Source organism: Mauremys reevesii, linkage group 2 (assembly GCF_016161935.1).
Source record: "Mauremys reevesii isolate NIE-2019 linkage group 2, ASM1616193v1, whole genome shotgun sequence".
NCBI classification, from domain to species: domain Eukaryota; kingdom Metazoa; phylum Chordata; order Testudines; family Geoemydidae; genus Mauremys; species Mauremys reevesii.
In genome coordinates, this window is record NC_052624.1 from 91,708,464 (window position 1) to 91,732,009 (window position 23,546).

The 23,546-nt window shown below is 41.9% G+C and overlaps 1 protein-coding gene across 6 annotated transcripts in view; it reads right to left on the reverse strand.

The window, feature by feature from the left end:
• Positions 1-23,546, reverse strand: part of AMPH (amphiphysin) — a 212,523-nt gene that overhangs the window by 19,984 nt on the left and 168,993 nt on the right. For all 6 annotated transcript variants that reach the window (XM_039524651.1, XM_039524650.1, XM_039524656.1 and 3 more), the window contains 5 exons: positions 20,320-20,343; positions 17,305-17,328; positions 14,722-14,754; positions 10,103-10,153; positions 7,466-7,666 (listed from right to left, as the gene is read on the reverse strand). In XM_039524651.1, coding sequence (XP_039380585.1) covers positions 7,466-7,666; positions 10,103-10,153; positions 14,722-14,754; positions 17,305-17,328; positions 20,320-20,343 — 333 coding nt within the window. The remainder of the gene's footprint in view (positions 1-7,465; positions 7,667-10,102; positions 10,154-14,721; positions 14,755-17,304; positions 17,329-20,319; positions 20,344-23,546) is intronic.

The following is a 23,546-nucleotide window of genomic DNA, read 5'->3' on the forward strand; positions in this document are numbered from 1 at the left end:
AAATTTTGACCAGAGTTAATTGCAGGTGCCGTCCATGGCACTTCCATACCTAACTATCTCATTGCACTCCCAAATCATAAATTGTGTCCACAACTAGATGCAACCACAATCTTGTAACCTCAGATTGAAGGCTGCTTTTTAAAATGAAGCCCAATGTATATTGAACTCATGTTGTGCTTGCCAGGATCATAACAGGTGAGAGTCTCATGCATAGTTGAATAGAACTATGAAAAAATATATAGAATTTAGTTTAGACTCTGACCAATTTAAGGGAGGGGGCACCATGCAAGCAGGCATTACCAGGGATTCTCACAATAAAAATGTTGGTGGCTTCAGAGTGTGGCCACCAAATCTTGCTGCTGGCCACACTGACACTTTTCCCTAAAATACTTATTAACCTGAGGAAAAACAAATAAATATGCATGTATACACACATCCAGATCACTGTAATTTATTTATGTAGGTTATTTTTATGGACTCAATAATAAAAATAATGCTGTGAAAAGTGATATTTGTATGTTTGTTAATATCACTTTTCACAGTAAGTCCTGGCAAACTAAAACCTGGATGGACGGATGGGGATTGAGGCAGTGGGCGCCATGGAGGATGGATGGAGGGGTGGGAGCTGAGGAAGCAGAGGCCAGGGGAATGGATGAGTGCCCCTGTCACCGCATGGGCTGGGGGGTCGGCACCCTGAGCCATCACCTACTGGAGCTCAGGGTCGGTGCCCGCAGTTGTGTGGCCAGGGCCAGGGATCAGTGCCCATGGCTGGGGATCAGCACCCACTGCCACGCGGCTGGGGATCAGCACCTGGAGCTAGCACCTGCTGCTGTGTGACTGGGGATCGGTGCTTGGGGTCCACGCCTGCTGCTACACAGCCAAGTCTAGGAGTCAGTGTCCTGGGCCAGCACCCACCGGATCCTGGGGTTGGTGCCTGCTGCCGCATTACCGGGGCTGGGGATCTGCACCCATGGACAGCACCTGCCAGAACCCAGGGTCGACATCCAGGAGCAGTGCCCAGGGTCAGTGGCCAGGGCTGGGGGTCGTCTGCCTCTGGGGCATGGGACTGGTGCTTGGGGTCTGCACCTGTTTCCACATGGCCAGGGCTAGAGGCCAGAGCCACCACCTGCCAGAGCCCAAGGCTAGTGCCAGGGATCTGCACCCAGGGCCAGCAGCTGCTGGAGCTCAGGGTTGGTGCCCGGGGTCAGTGACTAGGGCTGAGAGTCGGAGCGCATGGACGGGGTCAGCGCCTAGGGCCAGCGGCCACCGGCGGGATTGGGGGTCGGTGCCACGTGGCCAGAGCCAAGGACTAGAGCCCACTGCTGCGTGGCCAGGGGTTGGAGTCTGAAGCCACATGGCTGGACTCCTATTCTGCAGCCAGGCTCCCTAAGTCCCCACCGCCCAACCACCCCAGGGCTGAAGTCCGAGCCCCACTAAGCCCCCGATCCCCCTCACAGGTAGAGAACTCACCTTGCTCCTTCAGCATCGTGCACCACCTGTCTCCAGAGACGTGCAGAGTGGCACATCCAGGGGCAACAGTGAGGAAGGGGAAGGGGCCAGGAGGCTGTTGTGGCCACAGGGAAACATCCTGGTGGCCGCATTAGACCCAAGTCACAGGAGAGCTCTCTCAGAACTACTAAGCGTAACTAATAAAATAGGGATCTCTGAATAGCACCCCCTAAGCATCAGTGTGTTCCATACAACATACAAATGAACATAATAAGGTTAACTAACTTTTACATTAAGACACCACATTGTTGCCTTCTTCATTTCAAATCCAATCTCTTTTTCCCCCACATGTAGCGGAGTGTCTTGAATATAAATTACTACTATATTTGGTGATATATGCTGACATTTTTAATTAATGCATCTCCTCCCCACATGTGCAGCAGAACATCTGCCCAAAGAGCATTCAAAACATACAGCCATGCTCAGAGTTGTGGTCGGTGTTTAACTGAAGATGTATCGGAGTTTGAAAGTGAAAAATGGACACAGTGGAAAGAGCATTTTTAATCAGAAAAAGAAACAGCACAATGGCTAGTGTACCAGGTGCTTTTTTACATGGTATTCTATTTCTATCTTTGACTAGGGCATAGAAATAGGTGGCAGAACTGTCTCCAAAGAACTGCATTAGTGGTGAGACTGCCCTTCCTATACCAATGTAAGCTGATGATGCCTCTACTTTCCCTGGTGCTACGGAACACTGTTAGAGGATAGCATTAGTGTACATATTGCACCTTAGAATGCCAACCACTGCCTTCCCCGCAAAAGTGAGAAAATAAACAACAGCTCAATTGTTGCCGATAACTAATAAAAACCTGCAGTTGGTCTATGGCACTTGAGCCCTGAAGGACAAAGGAAGGAGCATGAAGTAAGTTCCTGTACTGCACTGACAGAATGAGACACTGGAATGAGGACACGGGAACACAAATGGAAGAATGGCCTGTTTTTTTCTCCTTTCACTCCCCCCATGAAGTATGTTTGTTGAAGAAAAAACAGAGGATGAAAGAAAATACCCATGTATCTGACTGCAGAAAATACCAGACTGATTTTTCAAGAACTATTCACATCTAAGGGCCATTTGTGTTAGTAGGACTTATGCCTGAATAAGTAGTACTTCAGGATTTGGCCTTTGGAAAATATACTCTTATAATATTACTGAATGAGACCTATTGGTATGGATCTGAAGCTTACTATAGGTTAACATATTACTTAAATCAGCTACTTACAGCTGGTTGAAAAAACAAATTTAGTCCCTCCCTCCATGCCCCATTTGCAAATCATTAAGGTACCAACCTGGATTTCTGCAAATGCATTTTGTTGTTTCTAAGTATTTACTAAACAATTTGGGCAATCAATTTTCAGGCAAAGGATGGTTTTTGAACAGTTCCCTTTGTCTATTTGCTATTCTTTATATGGGCACAATTTATTATTTAAGCCATGTCAAACTGATTCTGTTCCCTCACTTGGGGACTGAAACATTTTAAAACATGAGAATAAGGATTAAAGAATCATAAGTAAACAACAACAAGGCCAGATTCTGACAGCTACTACTCACTATGAGTTCACACTCCACAAGAAGCCCCTTTGACTTAAATGAGAGTATTCAGATAGCAAATTTCCCAAGATATGCATTAAATTATAGAGGGACTTATCCATAAATCAAATCTATCTAAGGTACCTGTATCCCCATTTTACAGATGGGAACTGAGGTAGAGAGAGACTAAGGGCCAGATTTTTAAAGGTACTGAGGTACCTGAAGGTTCAAATATGCGCCTAGTGGGATTTACAGAAGTGCCATTGAAATAATTGACTTCAGGTGCTTCTGTAAATCCCACTAGCTGCATATATGCATCTTTACACACCTAAATAAATACCATTGAGACTGTTCCAGAAGGTACTTCTATACTGCCAGTGGACTGCTCGCAGCAGCGAGGCTTCCAGCCTGGACTGAGAGAGACAGGCTAGTGGGGCTTGCACTATCATTCTAAAAAGAGCGTGTAGACAGTCATGGCTTGGGCTGGAGCTTCAGAGCCTGAGACACAACTTCTAAATGATGTCTACACGGCTACTTTTACAGCACTAGTGCAAGCACTACTAGCCCGAATCTTCTGACACGGATGGCTTGCTGATGTGAGTGGTGTCAATACCCTAAGCGACTTACCAAGGCCACACAGGAAGATTGTGGAGGAGCAGGGACTTGAATCCAAGTCTACCAAATCAGAGCTTAGTGTCCTGATAACTGGACTATCCCTTCCCTTCCTTCAAATTAAATGAGACCCACATTATGCTGGAAAATTTACCCTAGCCCCACAAGGTGGGCAATACATGTCTAAGGTACGTTTTCTGGCACAGCATGGTCTGACAGGAAATATACTACAGGCAAATTGCACCTATTGATGATGCCACTATAATTGGAGTGTAATGTAAAGCTAGAAGAGATATGTAGTGGGAGAAAATTTACAAATATAACACAAATTTTTAAAAAATTCACACCGATAAACTGAATGCAGGACTGCTATTGAGGGATGTTTTCATCTATGGTAGCCTTATCAAATGTTGGCCTTTGACCTTTTATCTATTTCTTCCTTAATCTTAATCTTCAAAAACTCTTCTTAGATCACATATTAAAAACTATTTTTCTAAAGTAACATTTGCTTCTTCCACTGGACCAAATTCCAACAGTAAATCTACTGCATGTTTTATTAACATCAGCATGTTTCATTTCTTATTTCCCAGAGGACTCCTTTTTTCAAATGAGCAGGAACTTAGTTTAATTTACAAAATAAAACAAAAAGGAGAAAACCTTAACAAAACCATTTAACTGCTATTTAATATCTATCATCTGTCTTCTGAATTGCTACTAAGTTGCCCCACTCTCAAATTATTTGTCTCCCTCTTTCACAATAACACTGCAATTTCTGCCTCAGCTGTACCATATTCTAGCAGAACATGAACTAAAAACTGCATGTGACATTAAGCAGCGAAAAGGATTATGTAAAAGGGTCAATTCAGCCCACTATGAACGAGTGGTGACTGCAGTTACAAGCCTGTCAGTTAATTAGCGTTCAAGGTGTATAATAGATTTTATACTTTCACTTTGCCTCAGCTGAGGATAAAAAGGGGTTAGCGATTTCTTCTTTCAGGAAAATAATTTATTCAAAGATTATTTCCTTCCATGAAATCCCTGTAAAAAGACAAAATCAAACCAATTTTAGAAACAGCCTCTTAAGGTTCATTATAATCTGCTCTTCAAAACGATTTTGTGCGCAATTCAGTTCACTGAAATGAAGAAGAGATTGGGGCTAATGGTTAATTTTCCCCCTCCTCATTTATTCTAAACTATCACATTTACTAAGAGTAGAGGGTAGGCATCTTAGACCCAGGTTTGACAAAATGCTGTGCCTCAGAGACAGGCTGTTTCACTGTTTGCCTTTCCATGATGTTGACACGTTATTACTGTGATTTATACCAATTCAAAAGAAAACACAGATGGGAGGAGCAGACGCATACAAATTGCAGAGGCTTAATGTTTTTTATGAATAATTATAAGCGGCTGATTCTGAGCTCACTCCGGTGAACATCTGGAGTAAATCCATGAAACCAATATAAATAAAACTAGAATGAGGCCCTAAAGACAGTGCAAGGGAGCATGGGGAAGTAAGGACCCACATGCAGCTACATTATGGCTACCAAGATTGTGACTCCAATTCTCTTGTAGAGCACAGCCCTTGTACTATCCATAGGCAAGTGGCCAGGGTAGGCATGGGTCAGGGAGGATGAATACATGGCTTCTGCACGCTCCCCCCACACTAAACAGGCCAGCCATTGGACCCAGCCAGGTGCAAGGGAAAAAAAGTACACTAAACTCTTTTCAGAGTTGCAATAAGTTACTTGTTCTCCCACATCACTGAGCTTAAAGGGTCGACCTAGCTCTTAGTGAATAACAAGTATTAATTTGCATTTGAGACTGTATGAATCAAATAGAGCTGACATCAGGATTCTTGATCTTACACCACTGAGTGAAACTCAGGCTGTAGGTACACGTGGTTGGCATGCAGTACCAGCCCTTCTCTAAGGTCCAGAGCAATTTCTGCAAAATGTAAGCACCTTGTTTTCTGGCTGTGAAGAACGCCTTCTGCATGTGAACTAATGCAGTGATAAAATACATTTACTTGAGTCTGCAGAGAAACTGCATGAAACAGTAATTCTAAAAAAAAAAAAAAGGTGAAGCACCCCATTATGACTATTTCAATATAAACAAATCTCCAGCTATTTTCTAGGCAGTGGCCAGAGTACGGGTTGGTAGCATAATTTTGAGTAGAGTCCTACAGCACATATGATAAGGCCTGTTCACTGCAGTACATATGCCATAAATAATTTCTATAGATGATAACGTTTGTCTAGATGCAGAGAAGTGCTGTTTTGATTTCATACAGTCAAACAGGAAAAAGCAGACGTCCACTTCCCCTATCCCTAGTGAAACAGTGGATGAAGGAAGGACTAATCCTGCTCTTACTAATAAATACCTAGCTTTACAAAGTAGGTAGCACCAGAAAATGAGGCACAGAAACTTGCCCATGTCACCTATCAGGCCCTCTGACTCCCCATCCAGTGCCCCTATTTCTGGTCAAACTGCTTCCTGAGGGTCATAAAAGGTGAATGAAACACTCCTCGACTTCAATGGCAGAAGGACGGACCCATAAAACAGTTCTTTTCCTGTCTAATTCTGGGTCATGTGTCTGCAACAGTCCACAGGAAGATTCCAGACTCAGTTATGGGCCTCAGTGAACTGGATTTTTGGAGCAGTTATGTGGAATATCAAATAATTCTTTGGATTATTTTACTAACTCTAAAAAGGAGTGATTAAGGTGCCTTCAAATGAGGGTAATACCTCAGATGGCTTCCAGCCAAATTCTTCTCTTCCCACACATAATGTCTTACAATCTATCTATAAGTGAGTAAAAAGCAATGGTGATATAATCTGATTTAATAACCTTTCATGTGAGTTGTGGGAAGTCAGGATTTGGCCCAGTGAATACCTGTTCAGATTCTAACAGTGACAGACCACTAGTTACTGACCTGGAGAAAGATAATAGTGCCTGTGGAAGCAGATACACGATTACGCTGGCAGTCAACAGAAATGGATGCATTTTTCTTTAGATCATGGATTCTCAGCACTGGGGTGAAACCCTCCTGGCCTTTCCATATTATTAATAGCAGGGGTGCCCTGGATAGATGGAAGAGGCCCCAATGGGTGCCCCATTATGGAAAAAGGTAGATCCAATACGGAAAAGACTGAGAACCACTGGTTTAGAGTACCTCTTGAAATATAACAGCTTGGCTAGGGAGGAGAGGGAAACAGCTTAGGCAACCTTGCTGCGGTTTTCTTTGAGAGCCATCATCTTTTCCCACAATATTTGACTCCCATTTTTCTGAATGTTGACTTGTAAGATCTTCAACTGGATACCCTCAATTGGTTTTGGAGCTCAGTTTTCCGGCTGGCTTCTAACATTAGGAGATTTTTTATAAACCTGTGTTTTGGTTTCTATTAGGAAGCAGTTCAATGTTCAATCAAACAACATTCAAGATGTACATTAGCCCAGTACTTATCTCTCCACTTGATCCTCTTGAAAAGAGAAAAGCATTAATGCTGTCATCTATAAATGATATCAATTCATTTCCCTGGTTATGTTTGTCTGACAGTTACAATATCTGAATCCACAGCAGTTCAGTTGAACGTCACTCTGAAACACCAGCCATAAGAGGAATGACATATTAAGGTAAAAAGGCACATATAGCTTTTGGAAAGCCTGTTCTGACATGGGAGGCCAGAACGGAAACCAGCCCTAAAAGTAAAGAGGATGAAAATGGAAAGGATGGCTGTAATGTGGTGGCCACATACACAGTGATGAACAAAAAATGTCAGATGAAAGCTGCGGCATATGAGGTATTGGTCACTCACCACAGCTTCCTTTGCTGGCTCACTAGGTTCAGCAGGCAGAGCTTCCTGTTCAGGAACAGCGGCAACAACAGGCGCAGTGGCAGCAGCAGCAACAGGCGCAGCAGCAGCAACAGGCGCAGCAGCAGCAACAGGCGCAGCAGCAGGGGGAGAGAGGGGTTCTTCAGCCTGGGGTTCCAAAGATGGAGCTTCTTCCGCCTCAATCTTATTTAGGTTGTTTTTTTTCAAATGAAAAAATCATTCAAGAACATTTGAAATTGGGGAACGGGAAAGAGTGCACAACTACAGTTCTGTATTTATTATAATTCTCTTTCCCTGGTAGCTGTCATAACAGGCTTGATCCTGCAGACCCATGCTTCAGAGAGGATAGCAGGACTGGGCCTCGTAACAGTAATTAACCCCTAGCATTTTCATCTTCAAAGCACTTTATGTGATTTAACTGATCCTCACGACATCACTCTGAGGTAGGGAACTGGTATCCTCCCAGTTTTAGAGGTAGAAAATGAGACAAAGAAATGAGATGACCTGAACAAGAATATTCTGAAAGTCTGTAGCAGAGCCAGGACCTGAACTCAGAGCTCATAAACCCCAGTCCAGTCTCTAAACCACAAGGCTATTGTAACTATGAGATTTTAAAACAATCCCTTGTTCTTTTATATGCAGTTTTGACTGTTCTGAAAATAAATGGCCCCTGTTCTGTCTATTTATGCTGGCTGTAGTCATACCAGACAGCCGTTTATAGGGAGCAAATATCATGGACCGAAACAATTTGCATTCCTGCTCTTTTCCAGGTCCAATGTCTACCCTTTCTCCCATTAACATTTTATTTAAGTCTGGCGGAATTAAAATAACCAGACTGTGATTAACAAGCTCTCCCTCTACCACACCAGTCACCTATGTGGAATCCATCTTCTGAGCTATGTTACCATGATTTGGATTCTGTCGAATTTTAGCATACATTTGTTGTTAACATAAGGATGCGTCCAGGAATACCAGTCCTGGCACAACCTCAATTCTGCAGCAAAGTGCCACCCCCCCACCCCAAAAAAGAGAAGGATTTTCCACCTTTCGTAAGACAGGTTCCAAGCAATTAACGTAACAGCGGTTAGTTTGTTAGTAAAAATACTTAGGGCAGGATTTGTTCCATATAGAACGGGAGCTACAGGTTGGGATCACTTACACAGAATAGCTAGCTCAACCAGACAAAATAACCTTAATGGATTAGTCCACCATGAACAAATTACTCTGTACGTTGCAAAGCTCAGAAGTTATTTAGTTCAGTCAAGCATTTTCATTCACATTTAATAACACCACACAGTTGGGTAGAAGGTCTCTTGTGATATAAAAGGTAGCCTCTATACAAGTCTCTAAGAGATTAAAACATTTTCTTTTCCAATATTTTTCAAGTAAAATCAAGAGGTCTTTACTTATTTTTCACTCATTCCTTAAATAGGCCAATTCCCACTGCAGTCAATGAAAGTTTGCCTACATAAGGATGTCAGGAGTTGGCACAGTATAAAGACGCATTCATTATATTACACCATGCCGTGCAGCACATTTCTATGTAGTGAATTAATATTAGCTGTATGGTATTTCACAAAGAAGAAATCAGAAACTGGAATGAAAAACACTAGACAGTTCTACCTAGGGAGTCCACTAATAAGCTTTCTGAGGTTTAATACTATAAGTAAGACTTAGACAATTGTTATAATGCAAATTATATTGATTTTCTTCAAGTTGCTTGTACACAACAGGATTTATCAAGTAATCTGCAGTCTATTTGCCATGTTTGAACTTCAGCTAAATACTGCTCAGAGTACACTTATTGAATGATGGAAATACACTATTTGATTACGTTTCTGGATATATGCATATGTACTGTACCAAAGCCGCACCAAATAATATTCTCAAACTTTTCCTGTTTGGCAGCTGGCATACACACTGTATGTCTCTATTTCCTACTATGCTGACACTTCATATTTTTCACATCACCTTTAGCTAAATCAAGACTGCAGCAGAGTATTGGTGAGAAAAAATTGTCTACCAGAGCATGGTCACTTGCACAAACATTTCTAAACCCCTGTATGATAATAAAAATGAATGTGTCAGATTAAATATATGAAAAACCACTGATCGAAAGTAATATTTCCAGCTGGATAAATTATGACAAAGATAATGTATTATTGTAACAGAGAATAAAGTTGGTGCCATTTTGGGCCAGCATCTACTTGGTTAACACTGCACAGTGGTGTTTATTAATACCCTTTCTTGATTGCAATGTCTGTATAAGTTATTAAAAACTAATATAAATTATGTGCAAACTGACCAGTGCTGTTATATTATAAAACTAAAATTCTAAAAATTAAATTTGGAATATTTAAAAACATCCCTTTTTAAGATGCTGGGTGCAGGGCAATGTTTCTGGTTGTTGTGGGTTTATTTTGTTCTGGTTTGCTTCTGTAGAAAAATGTTTGAGTGGAGAAAAATTCACAGCTACACAGAATCCTTAGCCCAACCTTGCAAGCAAAAGCTACATGATTTAAAAAATGGAAGCACATCAGTGCAATAGATGCATTTGCAAAAACACAACACAACATTTTATGGGACATTTAAAAAAAAGAAATAAAAGCCACAACTTACCAAGTTATCTACCACATTCTGATTTGATTGTACTGTGAATAGAGAAGTGTCCTAAGGATATACAAGAAGGAAGCAAGAAAAAATATTTTAGAAGTCTACCAAAGGCTTGGTCAGGCAATGCTCTCAGTTACTTCAGAGCTTTACCTAAGTAAGTGAGGGAGAATCAGATACCAAAACAGATCATTTTAATAAGTTTACCTCAAATGTAGACAATTAAACATTCTGTTTTTTTAGAAATATTTTATGGAAAAATGAAAATTTATTAAACATTATCCTGATGAAGGCATAGCAGTGTAAAACTGAGTTCACGGTCTCACAATATACCTAACTTAAAATAGCTCTATTAGAGAGACAAGGTGGGTGAGGTAACATCTTTTATTGGACCAATTTCTGTTGGTGAGAGAGGCAAGCTTTTGAGCTTACACAGAGCTCTTCTTCAGGTCTGGGAAAGGCACTCCACGTGTCACAGCTAAATGCAAGGTGGAGCAGATTGTTTAGCATAAGTAGTTAGCACATATTGTAAAGGACCATTCAAGGTAGAAGGATGAGAGTCTGGGGGCAGGACTACACTAGAGCGGGGATCGACACTCTGAGATCGATCCACCGGCAGTTGATTTAGCAGGTCTAGTAAAGACCCACCAAATCGACAGCAGATCACTCTCCAGTCAACCCCTGTACTCTATCCCCGAAGGGTAAGGGTAAGTCAACAGGAGAGTTACTCCCATCGACCCCCCGCGGTGTAGACCCCGCTGCAACTGGACCTAAGGTATGTCAACTCCAGCTATGTTATTCACATAACCGGAGTTGCATAGCGTAGGGCGACTTACAGTGATAGTGTAGACATAGCCTATGATATGTTTTTAAGGACAGAAGCACAGAATTAGTAGTCCAGGGGGGGAGGGGAAGAGACTACAAGAAAGGTGGCTATAGCTCACCTTTGTACTCTCCTGATTCTGTGCTGTTCTGAGGCCTGGACTGGCTAAATTATGGCAGCCTGTCCCCATCTTTCTATGAATCTCCACAATGTTGTCCTGTGGCCCTGCTTATCCCCAGACATGCTCCCAGCACATCCCCTATATAAAACCTGGATTTATGATGGGGTTCTTGGAAGATAATCTGAAGCCATCTTCCTCAGATCCTGCACTGAAGGAATTCTCCCTCAGCTGGACCTGGGGTTGTTAGGGCTCCTTTACATGGCTCTGGCTCTTTTCTGCATTATAAAGTGGCTGGAGCAGGGAAGAGAATTGCAATCACAGAGCCCAATTCTGCCTTCCCGCACACCCTAGTGACATGGTCTATTCTTATTTACCAGAAGATTGTTTTGTAAAATGATTGGTTGTTGTCAGCACATAGTTTATGTTAAATTTTATGTCATGTTACAAGATTGTTTCAAAATAAATGAAGATCTCTTTAAAAAATTGAAAGAAACTCATAAAAAAAGGAATTTAAACAATGAACCATTCATTAGCACAGTACCTTCAGACAGCTAAAATCTGCTTATCCAAATGAGATGGGGGATCTGAACACAAGTTAAATAGGTTTTTTTCACATAAGTATGGAATTTTGGTACATGTATCAGATTTTAGTATTTCACACAACAGATTTAGATAACGAACTTTTGACTAAATCTACAAATGTTAACTAAGCACTATCTGGTCTTCTGACTTCCTTTGGGAGGTTATAATATAAAATAGACATTGGGCTGTTAAGTGCATAGGGTGCAATAACTTTTACATTTGTTAAATGTTTATTATAAATACATAAATTCTCCTCTGCCTTTATTTGACAGATGATATCACCAACTAGACAGCTCAAGCTGTACAGTTGTTCAAAAAAAGTTTAGTATATTTTGTGAAACATTTTCAAAGAGTGCATTTTTTAATTTCATTCAAGAATTTTCATGCTTTTTTGATGAAAGTTTTAGAATTAGAATTTTTTTTAAATTAAAAAAGAAAATTTTGTTTTGGTGGGGAAAACATCCCACTCTCCCCCCCCCTTTTCACACTTCCCCCATTTTTTTCCAATAGAAAAAAGTTTAAAAGGGAGACAAAGTAGGGTTTTTTTCTCTAACTATTTCACCAGCAAAGAAGAAACAAAAAGCTTTACACATTAAAAAAAAAATCATAAACTTACAAAAATGTTCAATTTGAATTTTTACTGACATTGAAATGGGTTAAGAAACACCTCAAGTTTGTTGAAACAGCATTCTTCAACAATTTTTTTTTAATCAAAACATTTTGACCTGCTCTGCTTGCCTGTTTTATAGGTAAAGTGCCCTGGATTCAATAGCTTTTAAGTTTGCTATATACTTCAACAAGAGAAGACTCTGGCCAACATTCATTTGAAAGTCCCACCCTAAAATTTCACTGTCAATTTAAAATCCACATGTAATGAGGCAGATTTTTAAATATTGGCCTCCATTTTTGTGTTTGTAATTATTTGTTCTACCCTGCTTAAGTTCTTTTCTGAACCCATCACAGAGTTATCTTAGCAGGTGAAGATGCATAGATGTCCCTATGATGTTAACTGTCCCACCAAATAATTGTGGATGCAAAATTGCACCAATAATTTTTTCAGGTGCAAAGGTGGAAGCCAGCTTTTAAAAATCTGGTCCATTATATACAGTCAGGTCATTTACAAAATACTAAAGACAAATTCTGGTCCTACTGAATTCAATGAGAGCTTTGATTTATTTAAGTGGTACAAAGATTTGCTTCTGTAAGAAATTAAGGGTGAAATTTTCCTCCCCACTGATTTTCTTCCCCCTCCAGACCCATTGTATGGGTAAAAAGACTAGAGCAGCATAAAGGGGCACTGAAAGCCCCAATTCCGGCTGTGGGAGTTGGAAACTAATGTGCCTTCTGAGGGCCACATCACAAGACTTAGTGTAAGGGGAGTGAGTGTGGGAAAGACAGGAGCAGAGGCACAGCACTGCAGAGATTCCATGCAGCACAGTGGTGGCCCATAGGGTAGCCCAGGGATGCTGTTGTATCTTAGATAGGACCCAGGGCTGACTAAGTTATGCTGGGGGCCCTGGAGCAGCCCAAGATTGTGAGGGTGCAAAGGTCACTTAAAGCAACTTTTCCCCAACATACCCCACTTTTGCTGCACTTCTGCCCAGCACCGAGTAAACATCACTAGTAAATTTCTGTGGTTAACAAATAATCTAGAACTAACTTCCTTACTGGAAATCAGATTTTAAAAAATGAACACAAAGGTGTACACAAAAGTATAAGAGTTGGTGGAAGAATATGAAACCCACACTTAACATTTTGGGGTCTGAGTAAATTCACTTCCAAAAAATTCAGCCAAAAATCTAAAACACAGTAGCTTATTGGGGGAAACCTTAGCCCCATAGAAGTGGTGGGAGTTTTGGCATTAACTTCCATGGTGCCAGGATTTCACCTGAAATATTGGCGCTGTATCAGTGACATTTAGGGTGACCAGACAGCAAGTGTGAAAAATCAGGACAGGGATGGGGGTGATAGGCGCTTGTATAAGACAAAGCCCTGAATATCGGGACTGTCCCTATAAAATTGGGACATCTGGTCACCCTAATGACATCGGGTATGTCTACACTGAAGTCATGGGATGCGATTGCAGCTTGTATAGGCGTACCTGTGCTAGCTTTACTCAAGCTGGACAAGCCCACCCAAAACCCTGGTTAATTACTCATGGGGTCAGCCTATCATAGAATATATGGGTTGGAAGGGACATCAGGAAGTCATCTAGTCCAATCCCCTGCTCAAAGCAGGACCAATCCCCAACTAAATCATCCCAGCCAGGGCTTTGTCAAGCCTGATCTTAAAAACCTCTAAGGAAGGAGATTCCACCACCTCCCTAGGTAACCCATTCCAGTGCTTCACCACCCTCCTAGTGAAAAAGTTTTTCCTAGTATCCAACCTAAACCTGCCCCACTGCAACTTGAGACCATTACTCCTTGTTCTGTCATCTGCTACCACTGAGAACAGTCTAAATCCATCCTCTTTGGAACCCCCTTTCAAGTAGTTGAAAGCAGCTATCAAATCCCCCCTCATTCTTCTCTTCTGCAGACTAAACAATCCCGGTTCCCTCAGCCTCTCCTCATAAGTCATGTGCTCCAGCACCTAATCATTTTTGTTGCCCTCCACTGGACTCTTTCCAATTTTTCCACATCCTTCTTGTAGTGTGGGGCCCTAAACTGGACACAGTACTCCAGATGAGACCTCACCAATGTCGAATAGAGGGGAATGATCACGTCCCTCGATCTGCTGGCAATGCCCCTACTTATACAGCCCAAAATGCCATTAGCCTTCTTGGTAACCAGGGCACACTGTTGACTCATATCCAGCTTCTCGTCCACTGTAACCCCTAAGTCCTTTTCTGCAGAACTGCTGCCTAGCCATTCCGTCCCTAGTCCCTATGCTGAAACCCAAGCTGGCTAGATTAAAGATAACTTGGGTATATCAACATGAATATGCCCATTATGTATGATGTTTGGGAACGGAAGGGGTAACTCATGGTCTGGTATTGTCCTCTGCTCCTTACGCTTCTGGCAGTTTGAGACCCGCAAAGCTTAAGGCCAGTCCTTGTCCACTCTTGACAACACAGAAAATCTCTCAAACATGTTTATTTCTTACCTGTGTGAATCCATTAAATGTGCTGCTGGATGCCTAATAGAAGTGGAAAGCAGAGCAAATATAATTAGTTTATTAACTCAGAGAATAATTTTCTTAGTTGAAAATTTAAAAAAATGCCAAAAATACACCAAAAATAATATAAAATAAAATAAAAAAGATGAAGGGCAAGACAGTGAGAGAAGCTACTTGGTAACATTTTAATAGGCTAAAAAAGACAGAATGATTGCTCTTAGGATTTTGAAAAGACTGTGGGTGTATTTTTTTTTTAGAAAATATAAAATACAAAAATGGGCTTTGATGGTTTAGAGCTGCATCACATTTTGGAGAGTTGCATGAAAAATTTTCACCAAGATTAGCAAGGGGTTTAGAGGAGGCAGGGGGAACATGTAAATGGACTGTTTATAAAACACAGGGTTAAGTACAACCTAAGGAACTCTTTTTCTAGACTATGCTACACACTGGGGTAGGTACCTCTTCTTTATCAGCCTCAATTTCCTGGTACAATAATCCATATCTCCGGTTAGCAATTTCATCTTCAGATAAATCTGAGTTGTTGGTCTCATTGTCTTTGGGACTAGTTGAACTCTCGGTGCTAGCGTTTCTGGAATTTCCCACTTGAAACAGAACCAAGGGTCTAGCTATCTCCTTGCTTGGTCCAGAGGTGCTAATGCTTGCCTGCTCCCCAGATGAGCCTTGTTTTAAAGATACCTCCTGATTTTTATTGTTTGTGGTTACACCCATATCTCCCCAGCTATGATCTATACTTCCCAAGTCTTGGGTAGACCATTTATCACTAAAGCTTGGCCAAGTGTTTTCCATATTACTTTCCTCTGAGTCTTGTTGCTTAGAGGAAAAGGGCCAGTTATCAAATCCATTTGTTTGGCCATCAGACAGACTAGAAAACCCCCAGGGATCATTATTAACTGTGGGATCCCAGTTTGCCAGCCAGGGATCTGTTTCCAAGGCTCCTCCAGGGACACTAATGTTACTACTATGGTCTTCGGTCACTGCAAGTGCTGCCCTAACTACCAATGGAACTTCCACATTATCTAAACCAGAATCACTGCACTTTGCATTAGCTTTGTCAGCTGACTCGGGCTGCAGTGCCAATTCTTTTTCAAAGGGTATAAAGTCAGCGTGACCTTCATCAGCAGCACTACCATTTTGGAGGGTGCTGAAGCTATTGTCTTCAGTTTCTTTAACAGACTCTTCTGCACTGAATAATTCAGCATCACACAGAACCTTTCCATCATCTGCAGTGTCCTTTTCAGAGTGGTCTGTAACATCTAGGAAAACATGTCCCATAACATTTATGCACTCCCTGGCTGTCCTCCCTCCAATAACACTGCCAGCATGGTCTAAGTCATCCGAACACTCTGTTTCATGGTCACGATTCAAGTTATCTAAGAAATTCTCAGGTTCAACATCAGCACATTCTACATGCTTACATGTGTTCTCTGCTATGTTAGCCCCATCTTCCAACCCTGTACTCAAACTTCCAGGAACTATTTCATCTCTCTCTTGAATGACATTTACCCCTTTAAATTTTATTTGCCCATGATTTTCCAGGCCAGTTTCCTCAAGGCAATTGTCAACAGTTGTCTCAGTATGCCCATTATTATATTCTGACTCCCACACAGTTTCTATCTCAGTGTTTTCTAGGATTTCATGGTCTCGTTTTGCTAAGCCCTTAAGAGGTTCTACTTCACTGTGTTCTTTATTTTCATAATCTGTCTCTTCAAACTCCTTTGCATGTTTTATCTCCTTGAAGTTAACAGCTCTGGTCTCTACCTTTTCACATGGCTCCACACCTGCCCACACAGACTCTTCTTCCTCCTGCTTCTTCTCCTCTGCCTTTTCCACATCATATGGGGATTCATCCAATAAGCTATTAGTTCCAATGATAAGCATCTCACAACTGGATTCATTCGCTAAAGGCTGATCAGTCTCCAAATCTTTGCATGGGATATTTCTAGCATCTGAATGTGCCTTCAGTGAAGTCCTCTGATTTTCATCTATAGAAGATGACCCTGGTGCATGATCCTCCTGCTCACCTACAGCAGGCCAAACACTAGCAGACAATGTACCAGTGGATTCTCTTGAGGTTTCCTCTGCCTCAGGGAAAGGCAAAGAACCACCTGCAGTGATCTCCTGGCTGACACTGGCTGTGCTAAGTTCTAGGCCCCAGTTGAGTGAACCTAGATCAGTTTGGGATCTGTTAATATCTTCTGTTGACCCATTGTTTGGGGTTTCCTCCATGACCAGGTTACACAGGGAAAGACTTTTTGAAGAATCAGGCTTTAGGCAAGCAGAAAAGCAAAGAAAAGAACAAGATGAAAAAGAGAACGGCGGACTTGATGAGACAACACAAAATTCATATTATACTATAGTAATTTTAGTTTAAAGATAAAGAATGCAAAATAAGTAAATCAGTTTAAGGAAAAGTTATGTGGCTTGTAATATTTGGAGACAATAGCTAGCAATCTAAAGAATGGTATTGATAGATGAAAGAAAGAACTATATTACATCACACTGATTAAAAGATGAATCTAAAACAGTCAGAGGTTCAGGAGGTTTGCTTACCGGCTGCACCAGTTCACTGCTTGTCTGTATGGAAGAAAACCATATAAATAAACAAATGTAACACTAAACCCTGTGGTTTATCTAAACTGTTGTTTTGTTTTTTTTCAGTGCCATATGGATTACCAATGGTTATGGAGCTGGCTGATCACATGGTGCTGGCTCTCTTCCATGTTTCCAGCTGCTAACTCACATTAGTAGCTAGATGTATATTAAATAGTTTTCTAACATTGTTGTCCCATGTAAGTAATTTCTGTGCTTGTCCCAAGGATCTCATTCCATCACCAACAGAAAGGGAGATTGCTCTGCGTGATCATGAATGGGATGGGAAGTGATCCAAAAGACAATAGGTCTGGTCTATGCAGTGTAATTGTAGCTGTGTTGGTCCCAGGATACTAGAGAGACAAAGTAATACTAGAGAGACTGACAATGGGTCTGATGTCATTTACACTAAGTCCCTTTACACAACTCCCTGGCAGGGGCCTTACTGTAAAATAGGTCTGATTCTCTGTTACCATCCACCTTGCATAGACATTTGCATCAGTGCCAAATGGGTGTAAAATGCTGCCAAATTAAAATGCCAGCTATTTACAAACACTTTGCACTGGTACAAAAGACTACACAAAGCGCAGGGCAAAGGTGAATCTGGCTCAGTTTATCTGTTAAGAGGAAGTTCACAACATAATAAAGCTTGTGAAATGCCTGATCCAAATTATTTAACAGCGAAGCCCTTGTCAAGCTTGTTACTTGTTTTAACAGGAGTGGAGAGAACTAGAATTAGCTATAAAAAGAAAAATATTGACAAGCTACAAAGGAAAAATGTGAGATAAGCAGACTTACATAAAACATCTACTATTCATTCAGTGTTATAACTTCAAGAGGTTCTCATGGCATTTACACTGGCTTTGAAATTAAAAGTAAAAAATTAAATTCTAACTAGTATGTGTAAATGAAACCTTAATTTTTCTTCTGGACTTTGATTAATTCTCCCTAAGAAGCAGAGATGAGCATCATAAAAGCATCACACGTGCTATCTATTCATGCAACATGGCTGTAAAATTTTCCTACTTAAGGCCTTGAGTCAACAGAAAAGATCCACAGATTTCTGCGCTACTTAAGTCTGCACAAGGTCACAGATTAGAGTTCTTTGGTTCCTCAGGTGGTCTAGACAGCCAGAACTTGACACAAAGTAGGAAGAAAGCTCATGAAAATGAGCCCTCTTCTTCCTGCACATCATTATACCTGATTCAGCAGCAGGAGACGGGAGAAAGAGCAACTGCATTTTCTATAGCAGTGGCTGATTTTCTAAATACCAGCTGATGGTATGTCCACTGTTACTTTTAAATTTACTGTATTTAAATATCAATTCTCTCTCCACCCCTGAATTTTGAAAAATAAAAAATTAGGTGTCTATTGAAAGGAAGTTCAAAGGAAATACAACCTCAGACATCTGAAAACAGGTGTCCAGTAGCATCCATTACCACCCTCCAATAGCTATTAAATACATGAAAATAAAAGCAGAAAATAGCTGTAATCAGCTTGACTGAGAGAACCCTCAGTACAATTCCTCAATATAAACATCTCTTCTTCATTAGCACTGCCCAGAAGCTGAGTGTCTCCTTCCCTTCATATAAAATTGCCTTCCACCTCTGTGACCAGATACCCTATTTCTGGCCCCAGAGCTCCAAAACCCAGTTTGGTTTCCCTGCTGGCCTGTAATGCATCCAGGAGGTTTTGCATGTTGTGTCTGAAGCGGTGGACACGAGGCAAAACTTTCTGGGGTCTATTACTGCTGCTGCTGCAGGGCAAACAAATGGAATCCTCAGGAGTGCTGGGGAAAACTAACACAGCAGGGATGTAGGGAAAAGATGTAAGGCCAGATGCTCAGCTCATATAAATAAGTGCAGCTCCAGGGAAACCAACTATGCTAATTGACACTGGCTGATGTTCTAGACCATTTACTTTTGTCTCCCTGTGCTTTACATGGGATGGGTGAGGAAGAATTGTACACATGAATCCCCTGCATATGATACATCTGTTCAGCAGGTAATGCAGGATTTAGAGAGAAGGTTCACTTTAAATCATTTAAATCCGGGAGTTAATTTCATCCCAAGAGGGAAACAACTCCACCTCCAGCATGATGTGACCATAAATGGTCTGCTGGGAACATATCTAGGCTCTTTCCAAAACAGACCGTCTAGGACCTCGTTCAAAACTTATTGACTTCAACGGGCTTTAGATCAGATCCCTACTGTAAAGCTTTCTGACCTGGATTATGGCTTTGCATCATATTGTTTTACATGTAGGCATTTAGATAGGGAAGTCTTATTTTGGCTATCAGTTAAGAACAGCCAAACCTTCTTTATACATGTCAGAAACCCTCTATGTGCATCTTCAAGGGGACTCCCAAATAACATTCCCTAATGACTTTATACGGTACTCGGGATGGGATGAGCAACAGCTCTTGGGAGTGGAGCAGTGGCTGCACCAATGTCATAAATGTACATTATTAAAATAAGATTTTGGCTGATTAATTTGGCTATAGGGCTATGGTAGATCTGGCTTTAGATCCTATTTCCTTTTAAATTAACCCCCCAGAAAGATTTGTGGTATATGAGCTAGATGATAAAGGTCATAAAACCTTGTTAATATACTGCAATTTGTTGTTTGCACTAATAAGCACAATAAATCACTTTAAATTACCTTGGTAAAAATGACTTTATTGGACCCTGAATCATCAGCATGGCAATTTTAAAGCCAAAAAATGTCACAAGTAGAAGAATCCTATTAACCTGGATGACTGTAGCTCTTTGTTTTTTGTTGTCCAAATAATAAAGCCATTTTTTTCCCATTCGGTCCTAATGGTGTTAGGTGGGCTTCACATACTTTAAAATATTTTGGCATTCTCTATAAATGCTTCATTTTGCCTTATGTGAAAATGATTACAAATCCTCTAGAGTGCTACAGAATCAGAGGCACAGAAACATCACAATACGCAATGATAAATATTAATCTTACCGTCCATAAATCCCAGGGCAATGTCTGGAAAAAGGGGGAAAAAGATATTGTTGAAAATATTGTTTATACACTATATGTTACAACTTATCTGCATAGTGCTGTAACTATACCCGGTGCTTAAGCACAGCCTTAGTATATTTTTGGGGCTGAGGGAGGGCAAATGGAGGGTTGTGGTAGTTCCTACTGCAACAAAACTGCACTTGGTTCAGTGAGATCACACCACTATGCATATGACTGGCATGCATGGAAAACTTCAGGTATGGAGGATAGCTACACCAATGGCTATAAGCAGGGTAGGCAGGGATGCAACCCCACACTCTGAGTGTCCCTGGCCTCTGTTTGCCAAAGCTGGGAGTGGACGACTGGGGATGGATCACCTGATGATTTCCTGTTCTGTTCATTCCCTCTGAGACACCGGGCATTGGCCACTGTCGGAAGACAGGATACTGGGCTATATGGACCTTTGGTCTGACCCAGTATGGCCATTCTTATGTTCAGAAATGGAGGCCAGCTACTTGGATCATCAACATAGTCATTAATAGGTACATGAGTTTTGCAAGGGACAGTTGCTCATATAAGCCAGAGATCTGGCTTTCCCTTTTCACAATCCCTGTGCAAGTCAGGGACGTATTGTTTTATTTTACAGATGGGGAAATAAAAGCAGAAAGATTGTGACTTGACCAATGCATTAGAGGGAAATAGTAACAAAACCAGGAATAGAATGTGGGAGTCTCTTGCTCTCAATCCCTTTCTCAGCACACTGGATTTCTATATCTCTGAATCTATTAAAATATTCTTCCTTGTGAATAGAGATGATAAAAGTTAGTGGCTTATCAGAAGAAGGGCCAACCTAGTTGCATGGCACAGCAGGGAGAAAGCTTGTAGTGACTTTAGAACATCAGAGGCAGGATGGGTGTCTCTACCTCCCACACCTATTAAAGATTCCTTTCAAAAGATCAAGGGATATGTGGCCATGGCTCCCAAAGACCTTAAAGAATAATCTTATGTGGCTGTTGTAGCAACCCAGGAAAAATCTATAGCTTTAGGTGAAATCAAGTGACAAACTTTTAACCCTCGCAATTGGTTTACGTTCTGAACGTTCTCACCATAAGCAGAAGGGCCAGAGATGGATGGACAGACAGATGGATGAAAGAAAGCTAAATTTAGTCCTGACATTAATATTCCCCCACATCCAAAGGGTCTTCATTGGTCTCAAAGGGTGGCTGGGACACTTTACAACAGACAAAACTTATGCTTCAAAGAGGTGACAAATTAAAAACACAACTACCAAAAAAAAATCAAAAACTGTTTTGAGAACTGCTACTAAATATTTGCCTAACTTCGAGGATGGAGCATATTGCATTTGCCTTCCTGTCTTGCTAAATGCCTGCACCCTAAATTTTATGAAGGCCTGAAGCAAGTCTGCAACTTATGTAATGAACTACTTCAATTTTTTATGACTACAAACCCCTTTTCATAAATCAAAATCAATTACTTCAGTACCCAGCTTTACTGTGGATGAACATCATCATCCAGTTCTCAATTAGTTTATTCCCAGATAAGTATTTCTTTTCCGGACATATCCCAATTGATAATTATCCGCATGCATCTTAATAGCCTATTAGCTAACTGTCAATACTTTCCTGAAAAATTATGGGCCCAGTTCTGCAACCTTTCCTCAAGGAAATGATCAGACCTATTGACGCTGAAAGTCCCACTGACTTGAGTGGTACATTCATATGTGAATGAGAAATAATTGTAAAGTCAAAGTTGGAGGGGTGCATCACATGCTGGTGTCTGATGTTAGTACTACCATTAAGTAGCTACCAGTATTTCCATTAGAAACCCTGTTTTGAGTTGTGGCTTTTTTGTTAGTGACAATAGCGGTGTTTGGGAAAATTTCTTTGCATCCCTTTATCTCTCCTCCCACAGGGCCGGCTTTAGGCCAATTCCACCAATTCCCCCGAATTGGGCCGTGCGCCTAAGAAGGCCCCACGCCCAGTGGCAGGGCCGCCAGGGGGGGCAAGAGGCCAAGAATCCCTTCCCTGGCTAGAGGCTCCTTTTTAATTTTTATGAACCCGGCGGCGCTTCGGGTCTTCGGCAGGTCCTTCAGTGCCGTCGAAGACCTGGAGCGAGTGAAGTACCTGCTTCCAAAGACTATGAGCACGGCCCGGTGAGTACAAGACCCACGTCTTTTTTTATACTTTTTTTTTTCCACTCATCCCTGCTGGGACCCCGTTGAAACTCTTCGAATCTGGCCTCACACTTGCTAAAGACAGTCAGGGTTAGGGTTCCTATGGGTAGGGCGCCCTGCCCTAGGGTTAGAGTTCCTATAAGTAGGGCACTTGGAGCTAGGATTAGGGTTCCTATGGGTTGGGCTCCCCACACTAGGGTTAGGGTTCCTAAGGGTAGGGCACTTGGAGCTAGGGTTAGGGTTCCTATGGGTAGGGCGCCTCGCCTTAGCGTAAGGATTCCAAAGAGTAGGGCACTTGGAGCTAGGCTTAGGGTTCCTATGGGTAGGGTGCCCCGCCCTGGGGTTAGGGTTCCTATGGGTAGGGCACCTGGAGCTAGGGTTAGGGTTCCTATGGGTAGGGCACTTGGAGCTAGGGTTAGGGTTCCTATGGGTAGGGCACTTGGAGCTAGGGTTAGAATGGGTAGGGCACCCCGCCCAAGGGTTAGGCTTCCTATGGGTAGGGCACCGTGCCCTAAGGTTAGGGTTCCTCTGGGGAGGGCACTTGGAGCTACGGTTAGGGTTCCTATGGGTAGGGCGCCCCGCCTTAGGGTTAGGTTTCCTATAGGGTAGGGTACTTGGAGCTAGGGTTAGGATTCCTAAGGGTAGGGAACTTGGAGCTAGGGTTAGGGTTCCTATGGGTTGTGCTTCCTGCCCTAGGGTTAGGGTTCCTAAAGGTAGGGCACTTGGAGCTAGGGTTAGCGTTCCTAAGGGCAGGACACTTGAAGCTAGGGTTAGCGTTTCTATGGATAGGGCACCCCGCCATAGGGTTAGGATTCCTAAGGGTAGGGAACTTGGAGCAAGGGTTATGGTTCCTATGGGTAGGGCTTCCCACCGTAGAGTTAGGGTTCCTAAGGGTTGGGCACTTGTAGCTAGGGTTAGGGATCCTATGGGAAGGACTCCCCGCCCTAGGGTTCGGGTTCCTATGGGTAGGGCATTTGGAGCTAGGGTTAGGGTTTCTATGGATATGGCTTCCCGCCCTAGTGTTAGGGTTTTT